This window comes from Podarcis melisellensis (assembly GCF_964234715.1).
Source record: "Podarcis melisellensis genome assembly, chromosome: 3".
Classification (NCBI taxonomy): Eukaryota; Metazoa; Chordata; class Lepidosauria; order Squamata; family Lacertidae; genus Podarcis; species Podarcis melisellensis.
The window spans coordinates 72,291,667-72,314,063 of record NC_138530.1 but is presented as its reverse complement, the minus strand read 5'-3'; the positions used below and the strand labels follow the sequence as shown (position 1 = coordinate 72,314,063).

At 40.4% G+C, this 22,397-nt stretch overlaps 2 protein-coding genes across 6 annotated transcripts in view; one reads left to right on the top strand and one right to left on the bottom strand.

Moving 5' to 3' along the window:
* CRYBG1 (crystallin beta-gamma domain containing 1) overlaps window positions 1-11,324 on the top strand; it is an 88,573-nt gene extending 77,249 nt beyond the window's left edge. The window contains exons 19-23 of the mRNA XM_081904602.1: window positions 2,370-2,509; window positions 4,931-5,054; window positions 5,374-5,532; window positions 8,321-8,483; window positions 11,124-11,324. Of these exons, the coding sequence (XP_081760728.1) occupies window positions 2,370-2,509; window positions 4,931-5,054; window positions 5,374-5,532; window positions 8,321-8,483; window positions 11,124-11,212 (675 nt within the window). The 3' untranslated portion in view covers window positions 11,213-11,324. The remainder of the gene's footprint in view (window positions 1-2,369; window positions 2,510-4,930; window positions 5,055-5,373; window positions 5,533-8,320; window positions 8,484-11,123) is intronic.
* RTN4IP1 (reticulon 4 interacting protein 1) overlaps window positions 1-22,397 on the bottom strand; it is a 111,085-nt gene that overhangs the window by 29,927 nt on the left and 58,761 nt on the right. For 2 of the 5 annotated variants that reach the window (XM_081904656.1, XM_081904652.1), the window contains 5 exons: window positions 20,694-20,830; window positions 19,668-19,851; window positions 19,440-19,532; window positions 13,460-13,549; window positions 10,479-11,021 (listed from right to left, as the gene is read on the bottom strand). In XM_081904656.1, the coding sequence (XP_081760782.1) occupies window positions 10,815-11,021; window positions 13,460-13,549; window positions 19,440-19,532; window positions 19,668-19,851; window positions 20,694-20,830 (711 nt within the window). In that variant the 3' untranslated portion in view covers window positions 10,479-10,814. Of the gene's footprint in view, window positions 1-10,478; window positions 11,022-13,417; window positions 13,550-19,439; window positions 19,533-19,667; window positions 19,852-20,693; window positions 20,831-22,397 lie in introns of those variants that run through there. The other 3 variants (XM_081904655.1, XM_081904653.1, XM_081904654.1) reach the window with 2 other exon arrangements.

The following is a 22,397-nucleotide window of genomic DNA, read 5'->3' as shown; positions in this document are numbered from 1 at the left end:
CCCACCTTCCTTTATACTTGCACTCCTTTATCTGTCCTTAAATCCTTAGTTCTTTCTCACTTCCAGCCAGCATTAATGCTTTTTTGCCTTCTGATGGCTGCCTTTTACACAGCCATTGTACACCAGAATGTCTTCCTCAACCTCCCCTCTCCTCAGCATTTCCCTTTCAGCCTGCCTACATTTACAATCAGGTCAGCTGTCTTGCTGGCCCCGCCCCTTCACATACATCTGTTGATATAAAGTAGAGGATGAGTTTCTGGGGGGAAGAGGGAGGTAATTTTCATGAAATAAAATTCTTGAAGGAGGAAATTAGTGAGCAAAATGTTCAGAGGTTGCAGTAGGACAATATTGCCAATTGAGTTGGCTGATTCCTGCTCTCTTGCTGTACTATGCAGCAGAAGAAGACAGGAATGCTCAATTGTCCCAGCTTCCCAGGGTGGTCAATGCTGCCTTATTTGCCCTTATTGCTAATGGTACATAATCAAATCTGATTGGCTACATAATACCATGATGTCATATTGTTAGTTTATAATCCCTGATTGGCTAGAATCACACAGGGAGTGGGTATAAAGTGCCATGAAATGAATAAGACAAAATATTTGGGAAAGTTTCAGTGAGTATTTCATACTCCACGCTTGTTTTTCTCAAGATAAAAATTCATAGTTCCACTAGAAAAAAATGTACTAGAAGTGCTTACTTCTTAATAAATACACAGTATTCATTTAATTGACCATGAAGGCCCAAAGCTCATAAATTACCTGCTCTACATTTGTCTAGTAGTAGTCGTCAATTTTAGGCACAACAGATTCAACCGCAAAGCAAAGCTTTGTATTTTTAGCAATTTGGTAGTTGTTAATTTAAGTAAATGTTTTCTTTGAAAGTTCTGTTAACAAAACAAACAAATGGCAAGGCACCTGCCTTTTCACATCAATAAACACCTTGAAGATTTGCAGGTTGTGCTAACATACTAAAGAAGTATCACTAAACAGCATGCCTGGAATCTAATTTATATCTTGCTTATATATAAACAAGATAATTCCATAGACTTGGAAGGCTGTTTTACTTAGATGTTCATGGGCTCTGCTGAGAAGCCAGCTGCCTTTGGCTTTTCCTCAACTGTCACCTAGTAGCGCCCATTCCATCAAGCTGCACCAGAGACACAGAAGGAAAGCAGGACCATTTCATCGGCTCTGCTAAGAAATCAACTGCCTTTGGCTCTTCATTTTTCTCATATGTCAGCTGCCGAAGGCCTCTTCATCAGGCCAGCTGAATTGTTCTATCTCAGCTGGTTTATATAAGAATTGTAATTCTAAGAATTGGTGCCCAAGTTCTCCTACTCAGTTTGAGACTATTTAAGTATTTTTGTCACACCCCTGTCATTTCACTATATTTTTTTCTTAAAGCATATACCGTATTTATTTGAATCTAATGTGCCATTGAATCTAATGCCTACCTCAATTTTCAAAACCATGTATACCCTAATTTTTGCGAAGTAATTTGGCCAAAAAAGGTGTGCATTACATTCGAGTAAATACAGTATTATTTCTCTCATTCAATAATTTTAATGCTGCAGAAGGATTTCTGTGCCAACTCCAAATACTTCCCTACAAACCATATGGTCCTCACCAATCTAAGCCTTAGCAGAAATGCCATGAGTACGTTTGAAACATTTTGTATGACAGTAAGGCCCATGAATACACCTTGACTTCATCTATACCTTGTCTAGAATTATAAATTAGTAACTCTTATGCATGGAATAAGTGCATAAAATAAGTGTTATGTATAAAACCCTGAGTAGCAAAGTTTAGAGTTCTTACTTTGTAAAGAATTACAGATTTGCAGCACATCCATATAGCTGTAGGAAAAGTTCTGCAATTTTAGCTGTTGCTGACTCATGAAGATGCCAGCCAGAATGGAAGGTGTGGCTGTAAGTCATCACCTTGCTTCTCTTTCCAGTTTTCATCCCACACTTGGAATAACTTTTTCATGAGTAATGCCTTTTATACAGACTTGCCACCTAGTCAGTTCCAGATCAGAGGACTTGTTTTTCATTTCTCTGAAAAGATAGCTGTGTTAGATAAGTTATTTAGCTTGAACTGAGGACTTGAAGCCTTTCCAGATGCCATGGTTTACAGTACAGTATTACTGAACTAACCTCCCCAACCATTCCTCTGTTGGAGAATTGTTCAAAGGCAAGTTGCTGTAACATTACAGTTTTAGCTAAGGTAATAGCAGTGTAATGCAGCACTGAGGTAGGGGATGACCCAGATTTAAGTGGTGTATAGTGCTTGATGAACATCTCGCAACTGTCCAGCACATTAGTAAACATCAGATGTACAAGAAATAAACAACCTTCTCTTTTAAAACAGGAACTTTCTGAGCCAACCATAGCCCTTTTTGAAAAGGAAGACTTCAATGGAAAGAAAATGGAATTTACTACCGAGGTCTTAAATCTCCAGTTCCTTGGCTACAACCGTCATGTGGCTTCAGTAGATGTCCATGGTGGCATGTAAGTTCACTTTCTGACATGAGGGATTTGTTCTTTGTAGAATGAACTAAGTGAGGCTGACTTTTAAGTATACATGTACAGGGTTGCACTGTTAAGTGGAATTTTGTAGATACACTGTCTTTTAAAAAGATGTTCCTGTCTCTAAGGCAGGGATAGGGACTATTTTTCAGTCCAAGGACCACATTCCCTTCTATGGAACCTTCCAGAGACCAGATCTCAGCAGCAAGGGGACCAAAGGCATAAGTAAGAAGAGCAATGACTCTGACTAGGACCTTTGTATACTGGGCTACACACCAAAGACAGGTGTTGGTGCACTCTTTGTGCAATCAAGAGGCATCATACAGTTCAAGGATGCATTCCAGCCAGACAAAAACACAAGGACAGTGCAAAGTGTGGCTAGTGAGAGGTGTGGCCTCTGAAGAATACCAAGGACCAGACAGAAAGGCCTGGGGTTCACATTTGGGTCCTGGGCCTGAGGCTCCTCACCCAGTGTTAGAAACTGAGATATGATGGCTAGGAGCTAAATGGCACCTGAAACCGAGGTTATGGGTGCAACAACAGAATGTCTAGGCACACTTTTTTATAACAAGAATACAAAGCTGAAAATGAATGAACCGCAGCTAAAATTCTATGTTCATTTTTTACATGATCTAGTCCTTCCCCTGCCCACCCCCTAATATTTTTAAAGGGTCTCTTCTCCATTCTTCTCAGAGTAGCTAGAAGTGGGGAGGCAGAAAAAAGTCTTCCTTTCCTTCCACTCTGCAGTTTTAATCTGAAATCTTAGGTGCAGTACTGCGTCCAGAGCTCAGAAATTGCTCACGCTTATGGATTTCTCAGTTGCAAAATGCGCCTAGAACAATGGAAGTTTTGAACACTGTCCTCACCCCTGCTGTAAGAATTTGAACCTGGGTATTTTAGGCTGTCTTAACTGAAGCGAGGATGAACCCAGGTTTGTTACTCTGTCAAGTTTTCAGTAGTGGTTTATGTAGCAGGACATTATCTAAATACACCATGTTTAACAGAATTGCCAGAAAACTCCTTCCAGGTGAAAATTCAGGTACCTGCATGTCCTCACTTTTTTTAAAAAAAAATGGTTAGTTGCCTTGGGCCTAGTGGTGACATAAGATTTATCCATAATTTGTAAAGATCCCAAATAGTGAAACAAAGCCAAGTTTACGTGGTTTCCCTATCCAAGCTAAGGCCTACTCCAAGACTGTAGGGTAGGGAGATGTTAGCAAGGTCTGCTTGCAAGCAGAGGCTAGAAAAATGGAAAAAGGGGTGGGATAGGGTGCTCAGTTCAGATATAATTCTTACTACACACTGAATTTTAAGCCCACTTCATACCCTGGCTTCATATCCCAGTTAGCATTGGATCATTAATTATGGATTAGACAAGTGTTACTGCATAATTTTTTGATTTTTATTTTTTTAAAAACCCCTGTAAATTAATGTCTGTGGATCAGTTTGTTAGTTACTTTACAAGCTTCGGGTGGCTTGAGCAAAGGACAGACTTGAACCCATCTCAGCTTTCACAGTGACATTTCCTGCTTTTTATTAGGCCTTTTAAAAGATATTGGCTATTTTGATGGTTTTATTGGACTCAAACATACACCACTGTTCTGTGCAATACAGTCATAAAGCCACCCACCTAAACGTATTCACTTAGAGGCAACTCTCACTGGTTTTCATGAGGCATAATAATAGTAGATCTGCTGCTTAAGCAAGATATATATACTGTTGTATGTAATTGTAAAAATGTCACCATGCTGTGTTTGGCAGCCATGCAAAGTGCAGTGTGACAACAGAATAGACAGGCAAATGAGCAGGAAGCCCTGGCAATATGCATGGGGGTTGGGAGGCCCAGATGAGCCACAGGAGAATAACCAGGTCAGACCAGAGCAGCTTCCCAGCAACTGTCCTGCTCTGCTGTTGCTGTACACCTCAAATCAACGATGCTGTTTCGGTGTTAGCTAGGTAGGAGGCCAAGATTGGGGGGCGCGGGGAGAGATGGCAGCAGAGCAGGAGGCTCGGGCCTGTCCTGCTTATTCATCTGGAGAGAAGGAGAAAGCAGCTTTCATCCCCACCCCACATTCCATGCAAGAGGAAGAAGGAAGTCTGCTTTCTAACGTTTTCTCTCCTATTCACATAGCATACTCCTCACAGTAGCAGAGAGGATGACAACAAAGGGGGAAAGGACTTTCTCCTTTGGTTTCCTCCCCACAGCTGGCAACAGGGTGTAAAAAAGGGGGAAGGGGGGTTGGTGAAGTGTAAAATGGAGGGCCAACAATGGGCTGGCAGAAGTGGTGAGCAGGGTGAGAAGAGACACTAGTATGCAATACTACTGCAGTAAATATTTTTAAAAGGTTGTTTCTCCTCAGCACTTTTTAATGTACCTAGTTAGTAAAATATTGTTTGTTTCAGATGGATTATTTATGAATACAGTAACTATAAAGGTCGTCAGATTTTATTATCACCTCAGAAAATACCAAACTGGTATGAGTCAAGTGGCTACCACAAAATAGGTTCTCTACGGCCTTTACTACAGGTAAGACACTACAATTTACTCTGGGATGTCAGAAGCGTCTGTGAATCTTCTATCTTTTTACTAGTACTATGGCACTGATCAGCTCTCCTCCGATTCAATCCCTTTATCCTAGTATTGCACGAGAGTACCAACTTAATAACGTCATATTTTATGTATTTCCCTAATCCAGGGTTGCGACACTATTGTCTGTAAAAAGGGGGAAGCATCTTGAAGTGCTGTTGGAAATATTAATTATATTATTAGGTCAAGGTGAGCCAGACAGGGCTCATAATGTTTGCCGGTACTGTAGTGTTAAAAGCCATGATTTATTTATTTACAGAAAAAAGCATATTTCAGACTGAGAAACAAAGTAACAAAGAAGTTCATGTCAACTGATGGAAATGTAGATGACTTGAATCTTCTTAGGATCCAGGTTGTGGAAGATGCTAAATCTGATGAACAATTCTGGATTTATCAAGATGGATTCATCAAATGTAGGGTAAGGTTCTGCCTTAATAATTACTTGCTAACAGCACCCATCCTATAGGAAAAATAGGAAATAACTTTTCTATACTGTGATAAGTGAATAGTAACTGAAATGGGAACGTGAGCTCTTCAGCAGTTCGATGAAAAGCATGGTTCTATTTTGTGTCGGCAGCTTCGTAAAAGGGCTGGTGCCAGGCTTAGCGGGTCCTTGGCTTTTTAACACCAGTGGCTTTCCCCATCTGCCACTGCTGCCTGGCTCTGTTGCTGCCCCCTGACATTGCTACTACTGCCAGTCATTTAACTCCCCCTCGGATGTATTTACGTGGTCGAAGCAGCATTGAAGCCTGGGAAATGGAGCACACTCATGAAGGATTGGGGATGACATGGCTGCCATCCAAAAGGTTGCCCACTGGGTATACCCACTGGTATAAGGAGAGTAACAGTTTAAAGAAGCACCTGGGTGGGGAGGCTCTGATGTCAGCCCTGGTGAGACTACCAGGATGCACTGAGCCCCAACAGCTGCCCATGTTTCCTATGAGTGCAGCCCCACAGTGATTCTTAAGAGGAAAGCAAAAAGAACTTTGACCAGAGGCTATATTCCTCTTGGCCCCCCCTTATTATTTGCTGCACTAAGTAGCTGTACCTTGTGTTCAATGCAACTTTTTAATGCTTTATATTAAAAAAACAAGATTACTAAAGACATGGAAGTGCTAAAATAATAGCTGCTTTACAGGAGGAAGATACTGGATTTTTCAGGGTTTTTATAGTCTCTCTTGCTGACTTTTTTGAGCCCTTTGAAAGCAATGAGTCTATATACCATATTTTTTGCTCTATAAGACTCACTTTTTCCCTCCTAAAAAGTAAGGGGAAATGTATGTGCGTCTTATGGAGCGAATGCAGGCTGCACAGCTATCCCAGAAGCCAGAACAGCAAGAGGGATCGCTGCTTTCACTGCGCAGCGATCCCTCTTGCTGTTCTGGCTTCTGAGATTCAGAATTTTTTTCTTCTTGTTTTCCTCCTCCAAAAACTAGGTGTGTCTTGTAGTCTGGTGCATCTTATAGAGCGAAAAATACGGTAATTATTATTACTGACCTGGAACCTTGACAAATATAGGAGGAAATGTTGAGTTTTGAAAGCAGTCTTTTAGACAATTTATTAATAATTCTATTACTGTTTGGTTCCTGCTTTATAGTGGAAATATGTGTTGTTTCAAAATCAAATTGTGAACTTCTACATCAAGGCTTGCAACAGTGGTGCCTGCCAACACTAGCCTAGCAGCTAGACCTAAAAAAATTTGCTTGGAGGTAAATCCTACTGAGTTACATACTTTGATGATCAAAGTAAAAAAAAAATTCAGGCCGTAACATCAAAACAAAGTGAACAGGGCTTGAGTGACAAGCCATGTGTCTTTTTTTTTAAAGTTGTATAACTTGACCTAAAACATTCTGCCAAAGGAATAGATTTCTCAACTCACAGTGGAATGGGTTTCTTTCTTGCAATAAACCAAGAGCATGTCTCAACATGGAGCAAATAGCTGTGCACTTACAACAGGCTGCAACACTGAACTGGTTGAGTTTAATGCCTCATCTTAACACATTGGAAACATTAAAGTGATATTAAACCATTACTTTTCATATGTCTTCATTTCAGCACTCAGCTGAATTCTTGCAACCCAGTCTGAAGTAGATAAGAATAATACCTTTTTTGTCAACGTACAACCTGTATACAGTGAAATTAACTGAGCCTCCCCCCCCAAACACTCAATCTCATTGCACTCCGTGTGCTTGTCACACAACACACCAACCCCGAAAGTCAGTTGCACTATATTATTTTCCGTTCAGCAGCCTAGCAACCTAGAACAGTAGAACTATTACTTAGCCATTGCTCAGTAATATACACTTTGTATGATCTCCAGCTGGGAATTGCATTACATCTAGCTTGTTCTGTCTCTCATGGCATCAGTCATCCATTCAACATACCAGGGATAAATTATCTTTAATTCAGACAAGTTTATGTGGAAGGAGAGTGTTATTAGCAAGCTGCTTTGGTGAACGTATACAATGATAATGAGTTGTGATATTTGTTGTGATAGTTGTGATACTGCTTAATTATAATACATTGAGACTGAATTGCTAGCCACCTTGGGCATTTTTAAATCCTGCTTTTCCATAAAAACGTAACAAATAGTTCACAGGCAGAGGGCCTTCTAGTAGTGGTGCCTACCCTGTGGAACACTCTCCCATCAGATGTCAAGAAAATAATTACACGACACCTGAAGGCCGCCCTGTATTGGGAAGTTTTTTATGCTCTAATGTTTCACTGTGGTTTTGTATTTTTAATATTTTGTTGGAAGCCACCCAGAGTAGCTGGGGCAACCCAGTCTGATAGGTGGGGTACAAGTAATAAAGCTGTTGTTCAAGGTACCTTGAATGCCAAATAATTAGTAGGCTTTTATTTTTCATCTCTAAAAATATGGCATTCTGCTACTACTCCATATTTTGTATGGCAAAAAGTAAGCCATGACAAAACTGCAACTAAACAGTTAATGCACCTCTAATAATATGTAAGATAGTCTTTTTTAGAGAATGAATGAACAAATGTTAAATAATGTTGCAGTAACAGCCGCTATATTGTGGGAATACTACTAGAATCTCCGAATACTGAAAATCAGTTTGTTCAGAGGAAAGTATCAAGAGAGACATGAAAATATCCGCAATCCTATCCATGCATATGCACAAATATACTAGTTTTGGAAGTAAGACCAAGATTTTTTGACTCATACTTTCTATTTAACTGCACAGCTGGCAGAAGAACTTTGCTTGACAATTGTGGGTAACCTGATTACACCTGGTGCCAAACTGGGCCTGGCACTTCAGCAGAATGAAGAAAAACAAAAATGGAGTATTAATCCAGATGGGAGGATTTACAGAAAGATGAAACCAAACTTAGTATTAGATATTAAAGGTAAGAACTTCCCGGCTGTAAGTTATAAACAACTCTGAATTGGTATTTAGTGAAAATGAATTTTGGTAAGGTAAGTGGAAAGAAAGACATGGCTTTGTGTTGTTTGTATTGAGTGTGCAATCTAAATTCCACGTTTTTCAGCAATAGTCCATTATCTTCGGAAATCCTTATGATCTGGTTATGCAGAGCAATATTTTTTAAAGGCATGCTTTCCATACTGGGTTGGGGTTGGAAGGACACACCTTTTGAGCCCTTTTAGCTAATGTGAATTGGTAGACAGAAATCACACTTTTGCTTGGGCCAGTTACTGTAAGGAGTCAAGAGCACTGTTTGCATTAAACAACTGCTGAAAACCAAACCACCTTGCATCGATTTGTGATGCTTTTCAAAGAATCTATATAGACTTCAGTTTTAATAATAAAGTTTTTATTATTAGTTTTAATAACTGGATTCAGATTATTGTCTTTTCTGAACACTTGAGCAGTTTAATCTGTAGATGGCATAGGTATAGTGTCAATTTTTGTAAAGAGTTCAGGATTTACTGTTTTATCATAAGCCATGTAGTAAATCTGCTTTTTCTCTGAAAAACTGCATAGGCTTAATATCAAAGTACAAAATCATTCTGGACAGACATATTGCCCCAAATAAGTTCGGCAAGCTTTGTTATTTGCATCAGAGCAGTTTAGTGTTAATACACGGTTAGTAAAGTTAATATTTACTGAGTTCCAGTCATACTAATGTCAGGATCTTTAGTTTAATAGAAAAACAAGGGGCCAGTGGCAACTCAAAGATGAAAAGAATAGCATTTGTCAGTATATTAATGCCTATTCCAGTTTGTGAGCTGATACTAAGCTTGTACTTTCTAAGTGTGTGTTATGTTGCCCTCTTGAGGCTGCAGTTAGAACTGACACTAAAAGATAGATGGACTTTTTCTTTAACAAACAAAACTTGATCTACTTGTTCACTACTAGCTACTGCAAAAAACCATCTTGAGTAATTTATAAAATAACCAAAACTGTTCCAATAGTTTCTACCACATGATGTTCCACAGCTCATACTTTTCCAGACAAGTTTCTTGCCAATGGAAATCTACAATACAACATTTGGAGAAAGCAGTATTGTTTTTATTATTGATGTGTAAATTAAATGCCAAATTTGTTGTCGTTTAGTTGTGTCCATGGGGTCACGAAGAGTCGGATGATGTCCTGCAGTCTACTTTGAGAATGCCAATTTACATTTTGTTAGTTAAATAGCATTCCTTTGCGGGTAACAGAGCTAGTCATTTTGAGTAGTAAGCATCCTCTCGTAAAAGTCCCCTTGATCAGTTGTGAACATGATATATAATTTTGAGTCCATAGAGGTGAGATGCAAAAGATATACAAACATTAATGATTATCAACATAGGCAAATGCCTGTTTAAGATTTAATTACACAAATTATCATATGATACACAGTCTAAATTCTAGTATGATCAGCCACATTTTCAGGGCGTGGTCTCACGTTAACGCAATGCAACATTCTAAATAGATGCAACATTATAACACTAGAATGGACCTTTTCTGCAGTGGCTTCCCCTTTGCAGAATGCTCTCCTCAGGGAGGCTTGCCCAGCACCTTCATTACAAATCTTTAGGCACCAAGTGAAAATATTCAGTCTTTGGCTGATAGAACAATCTATGGCCTTTTAAATATGCCTGGGATTTTTTTTTGGTTGTTATGTTATGCATTTTTTGTTTTTATTGTGTTTTATGTTGTAAGCTGCCCTGTGAACTTTGGATGAAAGGCAGTATATAAATTTAATAAATAATGACAATAGGTATGGCTTGGTTAAAAACCATGGGGAATGGCCTGAAAAGCCTGTCTATGCCACCTTGAAGTTCTATCTTGGAAGATAGGTAGGATGTAAATGTAGCAAAAAACAACCACCCTACATTTCCCCATAAAACCATGTTCTGTGGAATAATAGAGCAAGAATGCTTTAAAAAAAAAAAAACCCACAGCAGGATCCACTTAAAAGCACCATCAATGGAAGCCTTGAACAATAGGGTTTCCCCCCTCTCTGCTGCCCCCTCAAACTGGCTCAGTGGGGTTGGGAAAACCCCCAGAATGGAGAGGAGGGGGGATCATTCCATCTGGCATGTTGAAATGTTTTCACAGATGCAACATCCATTAAAGTGTGACGCTGAATTCCTTGAGATTTACCCCAGTGGACCCAGTCAAACCAAAGTCATGACTCACCTTCTATGCAACAAGTTAGGACTTTGATCATAGCTATCTCAGACTAAGCTCATAGTTCCTGGTTATTAAAGAAATGGATTTATGTGTAAGCCTCTTACAGTAGGGAATATCTGCATAGCATTATATAACGCATAGCATTATACTTCATAGATTGGGCACATCTTAGACTGAGGATTAGAATTTCTGATAACCAGTAAGTCATGTATACTTGCAGGTTGCAAGATAAATTTGCATGGCAGCTAGGGTGCAGGGAAGCAAATGTTGTCTTGAGAGGAGACTGCACAGAAACAAGAATGCCATCCTGCAGGAAGACAACAAGTAGAGGAATTGTGGGGATTCAGTGGTTCATCGAAGATTTGTTTTCGCTCACAAATGCTATACTGAAACTATTGTTTAATTTTAGGTGGGGAGCACTATGATCAAAACCACCTCGTTCTCAGTTCAGCCAGCGAAGACAGGCCAACGCAGTGCTGGGAACCACTGGTCGTATAAATGGCACAGGCTAAGAATCAGTTCCATCAACTTTATGAAAACTGGCAGAAAACAGGACATTGGAGCAGTCTTCACAGTAATTTTTAAAAACAATGAACAGAATTTGAGTGAGTGAATGCTGTTTGTACCCCTTTCCTATTTGTTATTCAAAGGTTAAAACATATTGCAAGCAGTTATTATACATCATTGATAAGTTACTCATTCACAATACATTTTAATCTGGTATTTTAAATTATTTACAAAGACTTGTTTTATTCTCCTTGGCTTCATGTTGAAACAGAATTTACATTTTTGCACTGGAATTTTTTTTACTGAAAATTTGCCTGCAGCTATTCTGTTTGGACCAAATATAATGAACTGTTTACTCATAAAATGAACCCAATCAAATCAGGCAATTTTTAAAATGGAGTTACAGCATTATTAATGTATTAAAGTACACTCTTAAGCCTGTGGTTGTACTTTTGTATCAAAGACAAATGCATATTCCATAAACATTTGCTGCCAGATAGAATAGGCTGCCAAATAAGCTGCTCAGTTCCTTAAAAATCTGCATGTCTGCCTTACTTTATACAACGTGGGACTCATCCAGACTTCTGCTTGTCTCACCACTTTCCCATAGCCAATAATTTACCACTGAATTGGAGTAAATGTCACTCATATTTTCTGATTCAGTGCTAAAGCGTGGGTTTTCCCAGGGAGGGCAGTGGGGCAAACAGAAAACCCATCAAAGTATGGGACAAGCAGAAGTGTGAATGAGCCCTTAGTAACTCTTTGTTAAAGGTCAAAATGTACCACTTTTGAAATGCAAGAGGAAATACTATTCCATAAAAACTGGCTTTGCTAGCATAGTAATTCTCTGTTTTCAAGCAGCTGCACCACCAACAACTGTTTGCTTCCCAACTTCTGTGCCCTAAAATTTCTTGGATGAAAATTGTTGCCTAAATTTTCATGTTAGTTTTATACTACTGATAATGTATTCAGAGTTATTTCAGTGTTAAGCTCTTTACTTCTGTACCCTGCTTTACAACCCATCCTGTTTGTTTCCCATCTTAGCATGTAGTGGGCAGACATTGCTGCATTTGAAAACCCACAGCAATAGCTTGTGTGATTAAGTACAAATTTTATCTGAATTCCACAATAATCCAAATTGTTCCCTGAAAAACACTAACACCATACTGTTCAGGTGAAAAACAGTCTAGAGGAGTTGCAGCCATTCTATAAAGTAGTCCCAGCAAAATGTCTACCTCTATGCTAAGGTGGGAAACATTTTGAATTCCTTGAGTATTCAACTACAGGAAAACTCGCATGTTAGAGGCAGTCATGGAGAAGCTTGCATTCTCATGACAAATATAATAGATGCTTGGTACCTAGGCATCTCTAGCAAACCAAAGCAATTTTCCAATAGAAAACAGAAATAGGTTTTATATATAGAAACTTAAGATAGCTCTTAAAGTACTACTCTTTCCTAGTGTGAAGATTATTCTGTTATTTCTATTACTACTCTTTCCTAGTGTGAAGATTATTCTGTTATTTCTATTACTACTCTTTCCTAGTGTGAAGATTATTCTGTTATTTCTATTACTTTGATCTTGAATGTTCTGATGCAAACCACTTAATACTATTGCTACTTGCACACCTGGGATGCTCTGTGAAGTGTCCTGAAAAGCTGTTAGGATTTTCCAATTCTGCACTGACTTGGTTAGAGAACACTATTTTGTTAATTTGTTTATTAGGAAATTAGCACACTTCCACTTCAATCTGCTGTACAAATTATTGCTTTTGGTTAAAATATTTCTAGTGTTCTTAATAAGAAGCTGCTGCTTATTTCTTTGAAACTTGGTTTTAAGGTGTGTTACTTAAAAATAAACATTTTTCTGTGCCCCAAACTATTGTATAAACATATTTTACAAATAAATATTCTGATGAATTCTATTGTGTATGTTTACAAACAGCTCCCTTTCCATACACCTTAAGGGTTTTCCAGCCTGTCTTCAATAAGTTTTATGAAAACGTTACATTTTTGCTTCCCAAAGACTGTGCATTTAATGACCATGTTTCATGGTGTCATAACAAAAAATCATTTCAAAATAAGAATTCTATTGCTGCTGCAGTAACAGAGCATTAACCTCTAGATATTAGTAGCTTACCAAAGTCCCATGTAAGAAAACTCACATAGGAACTAAAGAAATTTCACAGAAATCAGAGTACCTAGACAGAAAATATTTATTTATCTGTTACATTAATCACCGTTTTTCCACGTGCATGCCCTTCTTCCATCTTCTGGAAGGCCTTAGGAACATCAGAAAAGGAGAAAACCTGATCAATAACTGGATGTATCTGCAGGGGGGTGGAAATACATTGTTATTCTAATGGTTTGTATACAGCACAACAGCACAAACCCACAACAAAAATATTAGCATATAGCATTAAAAGATAGTAGCAAACATTTTCAGTTTGCTTGAAACTAGCCTGCTTCCCCTACAGATTGTGCACCACTGTAGCTATGCATCTCAAGAGGACTAAATATTATACCTCTGCAGAAATAAAGCATTTCTCAAGAAAGAGAATGCAGGTTTTCCTTTCAATATTGTACCCTTATTGGTACAAAAGCAATCAATTATAGGGGAAGATCATGAAGATCTAGGAAAGGGCAAAACACATGATCAGGTGTATCATTTTTAACTAAATGAAAAACAAAAGCTGCAGATATTTTTAGTGATGCCCCACACACTTCAAGCAGTTATTTATCTAGAGTAGATGAAGCCAAACACTTTGTAAAACACATGCACAATATAAACTGTCCTTTGATTCCAGGTCTATCTGCTCTTTCTTCCAATATTTTGGAAGAAAAAAATGGGAGGGGAGCAAGAAGGAAGGACCCAACATTTAGAACAGTAATCCCCCCCCCATAAGTGTATTATCTCCATTTTGTTGAAAAGCACATCCTGGCACCATCTAATTATACACATAACTACAAGGCTTTAAAAAACAATAGAAAACTTTTGTGTCAGCACCCCAGTACTTCATTTCTCTCCTATGACCTTTATACAGAGTCATACCATTGGTCTATCTAGCTCAGTATTGTCCACAGTGGCTAGCATCAGCTCTCCTGGAGTTCAGAAACAAGTTTCCCCAGCCCTACCTAGAGATGCTGGGAAATGAGTCTGGATTCTTCTGCAGACACAGCAGATGCTCCACAACGAGCTACAACCCTTCCCTTCTATAGGTGGACTTTTAATAAGCATTGGCACTTTTAAAAAAAATACTTTAAGAGTATATTTTGGGGGGAGCAATTCAAATAAATGTCCTAAAGAACTGCACCACCAACACCAACACTGGAAGGCAATAAAATGTGCACTGATCACAATTGACCCTGGCACCCACAGATTCAGAGTGGATGAGCCCAACAGGCGCATGAGCTAGTCAGGATTCTCCCTCATGTGGAGAAGCTCTAAACATGTAAGCTGGTGCACATAGAGGGCTCCATCACACTCTTTACCAAATGGGTGGCTGCCATGAATGCTCAGGATTAGCAATACAAAACCCACTACAAGTCTTCAGTCTTCCAGCTGCCACTGCCTTAATGCAGACTACAAACAAATCAAATCTGCACGTGATCTTCACAATTGAAGCTAATGAGTTCTTCCATTAAAACAAGCCTCACAGCTCAGAAAAAAGTGAAATAGGATAATGAGGAACATACAGTAATTCCACACACAATTGCTCAAATCAGTAGAACATGAGACTCTCAATCTCAGGGTTGTGGATTAATGTCCCACATCGGGCAAAAGATTTCTGCATTGCAGGGGATTGGGCTTGATGGCCCTGTGGTCTCTTCCAACTCTGCAGGTCTATGAATGCAGGTCTATCTATCACACACACCATTTTGGAAAAATAGCTTGTGGTTCACAGGACTAATCTCTAGGGGGCACAATCTTACTATTCCATGAAGTCTACAGCACTCTTTAAAAACAAGGCAAGAGAAGTAGTGTAGTCGGAAAGTCCCTTGAATTTAAACTAAGATCATTTTTGAAGGCTGCTGCAAAAGGCTGAAAACTCATACACTACATTGTTGCAGACATCTGGTCTGACGGGCTTGTTGACCCTCAGCAATGCAAAAAAGCGACATGAACACTACAACTGATGATCACAGCAATCTGGCGCATTAAACACTTTATCTGGCCAGCTGATCCCGACCCATTGTTTTCAATAAACCTGAAAAGGGCTGACCATGTACCCAGCACAATATGTCATTCAGTGTTTACTGCAATCAACCTGACTAAGACAAATATTTCTTCCTGTGCACAGGCGGGCAAGTCAGACAAATGCATTCAGCAAGTGATGACGTGATAGTAAGTGGAGATTAACTAGGCAATGAAAACACTATCTGTTTACAACTACGCATCAGCCCCCTGGCCACAGAACACTTGTTTGTTCAAAGGAGAGAGATTAAAATCATGAAGTCTGGGGAGGGAAGGGATTACATGCACTAATACAGAACTGCCAGCCTGAAAAAAAGAAGTGAAATTATTGAGCCTGAGTTCCAGTTACACGTATCTTTTGGTTGTCCATTCATGATAACAGTGACCTGTGAAGTATTCTCCCATGTACTAACAGTGCACTCGATCTGCAGAGTGTGAATCTTTATACAGCTAACATGGCACCATCCGTGCACAAGAGAGAGGGAAATGGCAAGTTTTGCAGGATCCCAAAGCTTTGCAGAAGGCCAAAAGACAAATCTGAATACAAAACATGAGGGGAAGAGGTGTGGGTTGGAAAGAAATCCAAACAAGAAATCCAAATAGTGAGGACTGTCCATACTCGGTGGGCATGGAATACTGACTGGCTGTTGGAGTGGGGGAATGGATTGGAGTCTCAGAAGGGGCATAGCTGGCTGGCCAGTTTCCTGAAATTTAACTCAACTAGCTAGGACTGCAACACTACCAAGGGAAAGAGCCAAAGGAGTCATTCCATTAGCAGAAGATGGCTTGGAACCAATGGAGGATTCAGAAAATGGAAGTGGGGAAAGGCAGTTCTCAAGTCATGGAAATAACCCCACAAAATAAACTAAGCTGCAAACAAAACTAAACAAAGAGCTAGCTAGGATGTTTCTGCAGAGGAAGAGGCTTCCCTTTTCAATACCTATGATCAGTGAGAGAGCCCTCTTCCCCTTCTTTGTCAGAAAAGTGTTGCAGTTTCATAGATTTGCAACATAAATCAGAAACGGAATATAGCCCTTAATCCAAACCAGTGAGGTAAGGGGTGCATGTAGGGTTAGGGAGAGCGCTTGTCTATGGCCACCTACTGAGTTCATGCCTGAGGGTATATTTCAACCACAGACTTCGCATGTGACACCCCTAGCTATTTAGTAAGGTAAGCTGCAGTAGAGATCTACCCCCAGATTTCACACGATGACAAGAGGCATAAAAGCAAGATGACTCACAGTTGGCAATGTGAAGGCCCAAGTGTCCTCAGAACAGAACAAGGCTACATATTCATTGATTTTATTATTATTATTATTAGCATGGGAGCCTGCCCAGACTACTGACTTTAAATTCACGCTTGTCAAAGGAGGCAACCCCATCCAAGTGTGGTAGGAAAGGGGGCGGAAATGCACAAAGGCTCTGCAGCAAGCAAGGTGGGCGTTTTCAAAGCTCTCTTGTACTTGCGAAGGCAGGCCCCGAGGCCTGCTGAAAGAAAGATGTAGCTCAACATTGGCAAGTATGCTGCGAGAAGCTGGCAGGAGGTCCAACTCAATAACGCAATGGATCAGATGACACAAGCATGGCCCAGAAAATCTTTATGAAGTTGGATACAAGCAGTGGCATTCAATGCTAGTCCTACTCAGAAGAAGATAATGGCCAGAACTAACATAGGTTCATTAATTTCAAGGCAACTGCTCCAAGCAGGACTTAGTTGAATGCAACTCAGTGGCATATATTTTATCCTGGTGTTTAAAAAATACGCCTATATTCCTACCCATCCAGGCAAATACCTCATTCACAGGTTAAATCACTACTTTCTGAAGTCAATGAGCAACCCAAGAAGCAGAAGTCTATTCTTTCTAATACACCACCACTCCCAGTATTTTTTCCATGGCATGGAAAGGCATTCAGACTGGCATCTTGCCCCTCCCAATGGGAAAGGCCTACTTTCCAGGGAAGCAGGAAGGCAGTGGAGATACTTTCCAGGCTCTTCACTGTTTGCTTCATTAGCTGCATTTGACCAGATTTAGATCAATGGTGAGCCACATGCAGTCCCCAGCCTAATTTTATGTCAGTACCAAGAAGGGAGAAAGGGGCTGGCGGAGGGAGAGATAAAAGGGGGTGTTCCAGCCCCACCCACTGCCAGTGTGCAAAAGGATACTGTTATAAAAAGGCTCCCCATTTTTGCCTTAGAGATGAGCGAAGTGTGAGAGCAGACCTCTCAGATGTATCTCATTTTTCTGTCTACACTACTCCAGAAGAATCTTGCTTTTTATGCAGGACATCCCTTCCTGCCTCACTTTATCTACTTCATAATTATTACTCCTCTGGGATGCAAAATGCAATGTCTGCCCCTTTCCCAGATCCCTAAAGTCAGCACCAAATTCTCACTGAGCTGTTGTGGGGACAAGCTGACTACGGCAGAAAACATACTAAGCATACATCTGTTTCCACCACTAAATAAAACCACAGCTTATGAAAGTGTGCATTCATAAGAATACACAAGAGATGCCCCAATTCCAGAAAGAAATCATTATTCACAATGCAACATTTGGAAACGTTCTCTGAACTTTTGTGAGAAGGTAACGGACAGAACCCCAGTTTTAATCACTCTTGTTCTAAATGCCTTCCATGCTTTAATAATCTGCCAATTTAGCTCCACTGACTCCACTCGGCAGGTTTTTAAACAGAATGCGAAACCCAGAAGTAATGCTTAGCACAAGCCTTTGCAAGCAATTGCCAGTAAGCTTACAAGTTAGAATTTGGAAAATGCTTTGCTTATCTCATTTTTCGCCCTGCCCTATTAGGCTTACAGATTCCTGTAAGTACAGCTTTACCGATGTATACAGGCAAAACCAGAACAATGGAATAAATGTATGTACATCAAAAATATTGGCTCAGCATTGTTTACAGGGATCTACAGGAAGCTAAAGCAAATGAGGAAAGCATAAAAGCCCTGAGAAGGAAAACTTTGGCATTAAGGATTTCTCTCTGAACAGAGAGAATGAGAGGGTAAGCAAACATTTCTCCTTCTTTGTAAACCTTATGACAAAAGAAGCCCCAAGCCATCCACAAACACACAATGGGCATTTTCAATAGCATTAGCCTTCACCTGCTCAGAGACTTATGCAGATGACTTAGTGCTATGCCCTTCCTCTCCTCATTACGAAGAGTTCTTCCCAAGCATGAAGCAAGGGGCGACCCAGGAGGAATGGGGCATCCCCAATACATCATGTGGCTACGTAGAAGTGCTTGTCAGTTCTGTCTAGGCCAAAGACGTCTTTGCTATCACCACCTGAAAGAGGCCACTGAATCTTGCTATTATGAGAAGCATCCCTGCGTCAGCTTTTTCTTATTTGCTGCAGGAGAGTAGGCTGGAATGTGAAAGAGCAAGTGATATGAACAGAGCAAAAAGGTCACATTTACTCCATGTATGCAGCAAACAAAACTGAGTCAATATGCATAATACTCTAAGCTGGCGTAGCCCAGTAGCTAAGAAACTGAGCTTAAGAAGTCCCTGGTTCAAATTTTGGAACAATTAGGCCAGCCACTATCTCTCAGCCTCCCTTCCAAAATACAAGGGATAATGATGCCAGATTACCTTACAGCAGCCTTCCACAACCTGCAGTCGCTAATGGGATCTGCAGTCAAATAACACTGGAGTTATTTTGCAGTGTTCAGGTGCACCAGCCAGTTGCCTAGACAGTTAAGGCTACAGCATGTTATGTGCTGCATGTATTGTAAGCATCTATCTTCACAGATTTAAATGATTATGCTCCAGCAGACTGGAAGGCAGTCCTAACCTCCAGGCACACTTCTTCTTTTTTTGTAAGCTGATACGCTATATAGGTAAACAACAACAACACAGAAGCCCCTATTAGGACTCTCAACATGGCAGCTCCACAGCCAAATCATTGAACTTGCTAAAATTTTCTTCCTTAGTTACAAAAGAAGCATTTGAACCCAAACGGCACATGGTTTATAGCAGATAATGGGAAGTAAAACTAGCAATTCAGACATACCTTTCCTGCATCAACGAGATCAGCTATTTCGTCCAGATAAGGGCCGCTTGGTGCAAAAAATGCCCACCGGTAATGAACCCCTTTACAAAGATGCTGTAACAGATAGCAAGCACAAGTTTAGATCACGACTGACATTAAAGAGCAGGTGAAAAAACAGCACACTGGAAAGGAATTGCTCACATACAGCAAATGGGTAGGAAGCTAAAGCATTTGATTTTGTTAACAGACCTTGAAAGTTTTTGAACCGAACGTCATTCCAGTCCGTAACATGCCATCCGCTACACCAAGCCTGTCCATGTTGACCAAGAAGGGTGTTATCAAGGAGACATAGGTGGCTCCTGACCATTTTTTGAGGAAATCAGGAGCCCATTTTTCAGTGGATCCACCAACATTATCTAAGATAAAATCAAACCTAGGGAGATAAAACAGGAAGAAAATGAATTGGAACAATTTCCTTTCTCTCCCAAAGAACACACCATGTCCCGGCCATGATGGTATCAATCAATTACATAACAACTTGAGGAAAGCTATCTAAGCATGTTTACTCAGAAAGAAGTTCAAAAGCTTTCATGTGCAAATGCTCTACATTACATACACATGTCTTTATATGTAAGTCATTAATAGTCTGGGCAGGGCAATTTGAGCCCCCAGTGTTAGGATGTGGTGGGTTCCCTGTATGTCTCCACCTGCAGGTGTCCCACCATAAGATCCTGCTGTGCTCACAGTGGGGATTTCTGACAGGCTCCTGCTGGTGATCTTCCTGCTGGTAAAAACCCCCCAAACAGGGTGGAATAGGAGAGGGCAGAGCTATGTGTTTGCGGGAGGGGAATTATTGGTTTGTTTTGGTTCTTTTTTTCATTACATACTTTGTGTTCTTATGTTGTATTTTTATGTTGTGAACTGACCTGTGATCTTCGGATGAAGGGCAATATACAAATTTAATTAATAATAATAATGTTGGTCACGGAGCCACTGGATCCTAAGTGAGTCCAGCAGTCAGAGAGGGACCGAATCCTGACCCGGCAAAGCAAATACCACCTTCTGTCCTGGCTGGTGTGAGCAGCAGGGCTTCGGATACAGTGATGGCTCCACCTCTGGATTCAACCCAGTTGCTCCCTGTAAGGATTGCTCACTAAATTACCAGCGCAGAAGGCTCAGGTGCAGGCAACCTGCTTAAACCCACCCAAAAATTGAACAGCCAACTTGGGGTTGTGCACATTCACCATGCACACTCATGATTTAGCCCATACATACAGCGGTAACGTTTTCAGCTGTTCTTCCACACTTCCAGATTTGTAGTCGATCACACCATCTGCTCCGAGACGTTTCACGAGTTCACTGGCATCTTGGGAACAAACTGCTGTCACATGAGCACCCCAGGCTTTCATTAGCTGAACGAGAAGACACAGTACAAAAAGAACACAGCAGCTGACTAGACTTGCTTTCAGCAGATTGCACACAAATACCGCCCTTCTCTAACTCAAATTTGTATTTCTTCTCAACAGCGCCGGACTTACGGCACCTTAAGCAAGGACAAAATTCCCCCACCCCTTATATTTATTTTCACAGTAATTCATTTTGGTACAGCTGGGTTTGTATGGATCTTCTCAGTAGGTACCTGTATAAATTATAAGATGATTAGTATTATTAGTGTTATTAATCATCATAGAATCATAAAGTTGGAAGGAGATCCCAAGGGTCATCTAGTCCAATCCCCTATGAATTATTATTATTAATTATTATTATTATTATCATCATCATCAACATCATCACCACCATCATCATTTGCATCGCCGCCCCCCACTCAGCACCCCATGGAGGAGAACTGCCTACACCCCCCTAAATCTGGCGCTGCTTATCAATGGCAAGCTGTTCTGTGCAAGAAAGGAGGAACTTTCTGACAGTAAGATCTATTTGAGAGTGGAGCAGACTCCCTCAGGAGGTGTTAAACTCTCCTTCATTGGAGGTTTTTAAGCACAGGTTGAATGGCTATCTGATTTGGATACTTTAGATGAGATTCCAGCACTGCAGGGGGTGGGACGAGGTGACCCTTGGGATCACTTCCAACTCTACAGTTCTAGGAAAAAGACACCCAACCAGCCACTGCTGGGACTATCTTGTTTCCTCTGCCTGCCCCCCGCCCCTGAATCCGGTTACAGTGGTACCTCGGATTACAAACACCTCAGGTTGCAAACACTTCGGGTTACAGACTCCGCTAACCTGGAAGTAGTACCTTGGGTTAAGAACTTTACCTCAGGATGAGAACAGAAATTGCACGGCGGCAGCGGGAGGCCCCATTAGCTAAAGTGGTACCTCAGGTTAAGAACAGTTTCAGGTTAAGAGCAGACCTCTGGAACGAATTAAGTTCTTCACCAGAGGTACCACTGTACTTCCATCTGGTAGTAAGATGGCCAAACTTGATTCTGTTCTGAGGGAGCTGGGTCCATAACCACCTGATGCCTTTCAAGTGAGAAGGCTCACCTGGATTTACCTGTGGCGTTTTTACATTAAGAACAAAGAAAGAGCTTTCTTGGATCAGACCACCAAATCCATCTAAGTTTAAATGTTTCTGACAAAAGACCACAAAGCAGGTTGTAACAGTAACTGCCCTCCCCAGGTTGTTCTTAAGAACTAGGGCTGGTATCCAACAAATGTGTCCCACTTGCACAATGGAACTCCCTGAGTACTCACCAAATTTCCTCTGGAGGGTTACTGTCCCCCAGACCCTCATTTTTCCTACCCAAATAAAAAGCTCAGTTTGACTTTCAGAATTTAGTTTCGTTACAATATACAGACAGATGGTACTCATATTTTATACCTAGATACTTTTAAATCACATTTTAAAAAATGTCAGCTCTGGAAGGAGATTCTATTTGATATTTTAATTGCATGTAATTCAATATTGCATAAAAGACTGCTTTTCTGTGATTTCCAAAGAGTGGAATGGGGCCCCTCTAA